The sequence below is a fragment of the Photinus pyralis genome, unplaced genomic scaffold, assembly GCF_008802855.1.
Source record: "Photinus pyralis isolate 1611_PpyrPB1 unplaced genomic scaffold, Ppyr1.3 Ppyr1.4_LG6, whole genome shotgun sequence".
Taxonomy (NCBI): domain Eukaryota; kingdom Metazoa; phylum Arthropoda; class Insecta; order Coleoptera; family Lampyridae; genus Photinus; species Photinus pyralis.
Genome location: NW_022170663.1, coordinates 18915353 through 18922154, shown reverse-complemented (window position 1 = coordinate 18922154; position 6802 = coordinate 18915353). Strand labels below are relative to the sequence as shown.

The following is a 6802-nucleotide window of genomic DNA, read 5'->3' as shown; positions in this document are numbered from 1 at the left end:
TATAGCAACAAATATGGTGAGGTGGTGTTAATTTAACTTATCGAGTGCCTATTAAACTGAATAAATAAAATACTTGCTGTAATGTAAAATTTATTACAATTCAACTGCTCTGAGGCAGATTCAGTTAGACACTAAATTTACATTATTTTCTGCAATACAGGTAAACAAGAAGGGGGGATTTTACCAATAACCAGTTTTCTTTGGTTAAGTATTAACATAAACTGCCCCCTTTTTGTAATTTAAACAATATAAGATATTAATAAAACATATTAAACAAGATATCAATAAACATATGAAACAAGAGATACATATTATACAAACATATTAAACATAACTAATCTACTCGTATTTTCCTATTAATTGTCTGATAAAGGCAATACACAAACTTTATTTATTGCACGTTTTATTTCACTAGTGGCTGTTTTAATGGTCACTACGCGCACTTCGTTGTCTTTGCCAGGATGAAGTTGTATTACACGCCCCATTTTCCATGTGCATGTAGGTAAGTTGTCGTCGACTATGGTTACTAGATCACCAACCTTGATGGGTGTCGTTGGTTTTCTCCATTTATTTCGCATTTGTAACCCATGCAAATACTCCTTCTGCCACCGCTTCCAGAAATGCTGCACCATGGCTTGAAGTTGCTGGTAATGGTTTAAACGATTGTTTGGAGCTTCCACTAGATTGTGATCGGCGATTGCTACCAAACTTCTGCCTATGAGGAAGTGTGCTGGTGTCAAAGGATTTACGTCATTTGGATCGGTACTTAAGGGAGAAAGAGGTCTGGAGTTGAGGACGGCTTCTATTTGTGTTAGTAATGTGGTATATTGTTCAAAAGTTAAAATACTATCACCTAAAATTCTTTTCATATTCATCTTTACTGCCTTTACACCTGCTTCCCAAACGCCTCCAAAATGAGGTGAATTTGCCGGAATAAATTTCCAGCTTATATTTGCATTGGCTGTTTCTTCGATAATATTTGTAGCGCTATTTTCTAAAAACTGATATAATTCTATTAATTGGCGATTAGCACCTGCAAAATTTGTTCCATTGTCCGAAAATATTGTGTTCGGTTTCCCTCTGCGGGAAACAAAACGTTTTAAAGCAGCAAGAAAACATTCGGTGGACAACTCGCTTACTAATTCTAAATGCAAAGCCTTTGTGCTTAAACAAACGAAAAGGCATTTATAAATTTTATAACCTCGTGCACGTCGATCTCTGCTTTTAAATGGACCTGCATAATCTACGCCACTATTGTAGAATGGTGGTGTAGGTGTGGTACGCAATTTTGGTAGGTTGCCCATGTAAATATTGGAAATTTTTGGGTTTGCCTTGAAGCATTTTACACATTGATGAATAATCTTTTTACTCAAATTGCGTCCAGATAAGGGCCAATAACGTTCTCGTAATGAATTTAATAATGTTTGTGATCCGCAGTGCAACAATCTCACGTGCTCGTTTTCGGCAATTAATTTAGTCAATATGTGATGTTTGGGTAATATCAATTGATGTTTTGCAGAATAATTTAAGTCTGATAAAGTTAATCTACCTCCCACTCTTAACAAACCATCCTTGTCTATAAAGGGCTTTAAACATAGTAAAACTGAATTGGGTTTCAATGCATAATTCTTGAGTAGCGATTTAATTTCAGTCGGAAAAGATTGCGATTGTGCTACCTTTATCAATTTTTTAAGAACTTCCTCTCTTTCAGTTGGATCAATGTGTAATGAATTTTTGTTTATAAGGATTTTCTTTGTATTGTCATAAAACCTATAGCAATATGCACTAACATTAATCAAAGTCCGTAAAGATGAAATTTTGGAAAAAATATCATACTCAATTGTGGTGGTGAAGGTAACTCGTTTTGCGTCGGTAACATTATTAAGCATTTTGAATGTATCGGTTGGTAGCTCTTTATTGGAACTCAAAAAATGTGGCCCTTTCCACCATAGTCTCGAATCTAGTAAAGATTGTGGCTTTAAGCCTCGTGAAATTAAATCCGCGGGATTGTCTGCCGATTTAATGTGATGCCAGTCATTAATGTTTGTACATGTTTGAATTTCACTCACTCGATTAGCGACGTATGTCTTCCATTTTGAAGGAGAAGTTTTTATCCATGACAAAGTTATCATGGAATCACACCAGAGATACTCTTCGTTAATGGTAATCGTTAAAATAGAACGGATTTTGTGAATTAATTGTGCCAAAAGGACAGCCGCATTTAATTCGAGTTTGGGCAAAGTTATATTTTTAAGGGGTGCAACTCTTGATTTAGCTGCCAACAAAAAAATTGATATTTTACCGTCCGTAATAGTACGTATGTAAACGTTTGCACCGTATGCTCGTTCGGAAGCATCGGAAAATCCGTGCAGTTCAACTTTGTTTGGATTTTTGTTGCAGACGTAACGTGGTAATTTAATGTTTTTCAAATGTTTAAGATTATCCCTAAATTCTATCCAACGTGTATATAGATTTGTCGGTACTGACTCGTCCCAAGTGATATTTAAATGCCATAATTCTTGAATAATTAACTTGGAAGGTATAATAATAGGCGCTAATAGCCCTAGAGGATCGAATAATTGAGCCGTAATCGCCAATATAGTTCGTTTTGTAACTTGATTCTGGATCTTTAAATTTTCAAATTTATAGTATAAAACGTCCGAAATTGGTTCCCAACGTATCCCTAATGTTTTTATTGTATTGTCACCTAACTGGACAAATTCATGCTCTATTGTCTCCTTGTCACTCTGAAATAATTGTGTGTGCACATTACTACACCATTTGCGTAAAATAAATCCAGCCGTACTCAGTATGTGCTTAATGTTACTTCGTATTACTCTTAAGTCTTCTATGCTATCACACCCTGTAATTAAATCATCTATATAGAAGTCGTTTTTAATAATTTGCGCTTCAGAGGGATAAGAATTTTCAAAATCTAATGCAAGCTGATACAGACATCGTGTTGCTAAATACGGCCCTGACTTTGTACCATAAGTAATTGTGTTTAATTGATAGGCCTTTAGAGGTTCATCTACGTTTTCTCTCCAAACTATGTTTTGTAGGTGCCTGTCATCTGAATGTATAACTACCTGTCTAAACATCGATGAAATATCTGCTGTTACGACGTATGGATGTAATCGAAATCTAAGAATAATTGAAAACAAATCGCTTTGCATTATTTTTCCTGTTAACATAATGTCATTTAAAGAAATACCTGTATCAGTTTTACAACTACCATCAAACACCACTCTTAATTTTGTGGTCAAGGAATCTCTTAGTACCGCGTGGTGGGGTAGATAATATGTAGCCTTTAAAGTATCCTCAATTTCAGTCATGTGATTTAATTGCTTATATTCATACATAAATTTTACATATTTGTCTTTAAATTCGGAATTGGCCTGCAGTTTTTTTTTCTAAAGAACAAAATCGTTTTATGGCTATGTTTTTGGAATTACCTAAGCTTGAATAATTAGGTTTTAGCGGTATCCTAACAATAAATTTACCATTTGTGGCACGCTGGGTCGTTTCATTAAACATCTTCTCACAGTATTTTTCTTCTGCACTTAAATGACTCACTCTTTCAATACATTCGTTAATCTCCCAGAATTTTGAAACCTCATCTTGTAACTTATTTAGTGACAAATAAGCTAATGTTCTTTTTATTTGACCTTCGTTCGGGCTTAAATTTCCAGAAATAACCCATCCCAATTTAGTTTTATGCAGGGTCGGTTTACCTGTACCGAGTTGGTGTTGTCCAACGCTTAATAACTCCCAAAAGTTACTTGCGCCAATTAAAATATCTATTTTACCTTGCTTATTATAAGTAGGATCAGCTAATACTAAATTGCTAGGTATATCTAAAATATTTGCATTAAAGTTTGAGGATGGCAAGTTGTCCGTAATTTTTGGAATAACCAAACATGACAATGTGACTGAGTAATGATTATAACGGGAATAAATCTTGATTTCAACGCGCGCCATCGTTTTTATGGGAGTTTGACTGATTCCTACAATTGATACATCTGTTTCATGCCGTTTAAGGTTTAATTTTTTACATAATTCCTCCGAAATGAAATTGGATTGTGATGCAGAGTCTAATAAGGCTCTGGCTATAATTATGTTTCCAGCTTTAGTCTCTTTAACGTTTACACATGCTGTAGATAATAAAACTTGGGACGACGTCCTTCCTTTATGTAATGTACTGTAACTGTAACTTGCTAAGGACGTCGATGCCTGAGATGATTCATTAATTGCCTGTACCTGCCTTGAACTAATTTCGCTACTGTTCCTATTGGGGCCCTTGGATTGTTCTTGCTCTGAATTGGAAATATGAAGCAAAGTATTGTGCTTTCGATGACATGATTTGCAAGTGTGTGCATTTTTACATTGAAATGAATTATGACCTTTTTTCAAACAATTTAAACATAAATGTAATTCTTTTGTTCTTTCAATTCTTTTATTGACCGGGAGTTTCAAAAATTCTTCACATTGATACAAGTAGTGTTTACCCTTGCAAGATGCACAATGAGAATCTACTGTTGCAGTTGTAGCGAATGCACTGACGTTATCTGTTTTGTGTTTTGGAAAAGGTTTAAAATTGACTGATGAGGACTGATTAATTGAAAGAGATTCTAATACACCCTGTCTATCGTTTAAAAATTTTATAAATTCCTCTACAGTGGGAATATCGTCCCGCGATTCATATTTTTTATTGAGAAATGATTCCCATTCACGTATAGTATTGAAATCTAATTTGGGTAACAGCATAGGAATTAAAAGAGCGTTCCAGCTTTCAACCGGTTGGTTCATTGCCTTTAAACAGTTTAAATGTTTTTGAATTGTATCAATTAAATGCCTTAAGGTCACGTGAGATCCTTTGCTAACATTACTGACATCCAGAATTTCTCGAACGTGATTGTATATAATTCGCCTTTTGTTATTGTACCTCTCCTGTAGCAATTTCCATGCAATAGAATAATTTGTGTCTGATGTGTCAAGGGAGCTAATTAAATTTGCAGGTTCATTTTTTAAAGCGGATCTGAGATAACATAATTTTTGAACATCTGTTAAATCTGAATTATTATGTATAATTGTTACAAAAGTGTCATGAAAGGTGCGCCAATTAATAAAACTGCCATCAAAAGATGGGATTGTGAGTTTAGGTAATTTAACGTTAGCCGATTTGGCCGTTTGGGAAACATTTGCTATTTCAGTTGGCGGTTTTCTAAGATTCACTAATTGTTGACCTTGAGATAATAATGAATAGTAATTGTTTTCAAATTGTTCCCTTTCTTCTAAATTATCCTCACAATCTGGGTTTAATCTATCTAATTGATTTTGAATGTCGTCAAATTGGTCATATATTAATTGAAATTTAGCTAATCTTTGTTGCAGGTTAATGAGGTCTGTTTCTGCAATATTATCAGGAGATAAACCATTAATGAACCTTTGAAATAAAGTTACCTTTGTCTTAAAATTTCCGCGTTTGTAATGCAATTCTTTAATTTTTTCAGTATTATTGGAATCGGGCATTGTTAGTAATGTTATTGTGTCGAAGCCTTGAAGGATTAAAAATAGGTAAATAAGGAATTCTTACTTGATGTTATGGTAAGCTTGCCAGGTAGATGAATGGATGCACTTTTCCTTTTCTTTGTTGTTGGATGTTGTATCGATGGATTTGTATTTGGACTGCCGATGAAATTGTAATAATTGACTGGTAACCACTCACGATTCGCGTTATTGTGACTAAATTTGATTGCGTTTGAATGTTTTAACCGGACATCCGGCTCGAAGGACCATTGTTAATTTAACTTATCGAGTGCCTATTAAACTGAATAAATAAAATACTTGCTGTAATGTAAAATTTATTACAATTCAACTGCTCTGAGGCAGATTCAGTTAGACACTAAATTTACATTATTTTCTGCAATACAGGTAAACAAGAAGGGGGGATTTTACCAATAACCAGTTTTCTTTGGTTAAGTATTAACAGGTGGGGTATGACATATCCCATTTATCTGTGAAATTAATTCAGCTATCTGAAGTAGGTACTGGGGATAATTTTTAAATTAATAAATATCCATTTACAATGTGCTCTGTACTGTGTGTTGCACCGATAGTTTGATGGGTGGATTGGAAAGAAGCCAGTAGGAACAATTGACACACAATGTACTAAAAATTAATGAGTAGTAACAAAACAGTTTATCTACAATATACACTCCTACCTAAACAAGCCGTTGGCATGGAATAATTCAAAATTATTTTGTCCAACAAACCACAAGGATTCAGTAAATTAAATTCGCTCTTAATTGTATGAAGCTTCAACAGGAAATAGCCATCTTCCCTAGCATCTTCCCTTTTCGTGCATGAAAACCTCCAGCGCCTGCTTTAACTATACGGTATAGCAGAGAACTAAGGAGTAATACACGTTTAGCAAGGCCGTTATAGGCAACTTTTGCCAATTTTGTCGACCACCTATCCTGTACCTTACAGTAAAAGTCTTACAACGGCCAAGCAATTTGATGTGTCTAATGATGTGAATTTATTCGTATGAATAAACCATCCACGTGTTGTCCCGTATTACATTGCATTGCGACAATATTAAAATTACAATATTTTCGAGAGGACGGCACGTTAATGTTGTAAACTTCTGTCCTTGTCACAACCCTACCGCCGCCACTATTGTACTTACATGTTTGTGTAGATTATTTACATACGTAATAATTTAATAAATAATAAACGTGTAAACAAATATAGAAAACGAGCTCCTGTGTATGGCTATAGCATGTGCAAAACCAAATTT

General features: G+C 34.5%; 1 protein-coding gene across 1 annotated transcript; it reads right to left on the bottom strand.

Annotated features, from left to right (window-relative positions):
- Positions 1–356: 356 nt before the first annotated feature.
- Positions 357–5532, bottom strand: LOC116174520. The gene is made up of 2 exons (XM_031492457.1): positions 3456–5532; positions 357–3379 (listed from the first exon to the last, which is right to left on the bottom strand). Exons 1-2 carry the CDS (start codon positions 5530–5532, stop codon positions 357–359), a joined length of 5100 nt encoding a protein of 1699 aa, XP_031348317.1.
- Positions 5533–6802: the final 1270 nt, after the last annotated feature.

Bases quoted from the DNA above. Each gene is read 5' to 3' on its own strand.
- LOC116174520 (XM_031492457.1), bottom strand. From the start codon at position 5,532: ATGCCCGATTCCAATAATACTGAAAAAATTAAAGAATTGCATTACAAA. The intron at 3,380-3,455 runs GTAATTCCAAAA...CCGAATTTAAAG, and splicing joins ACCTAATTATTCAAGCTTAG to ACAAATATGTAAAATTTATG.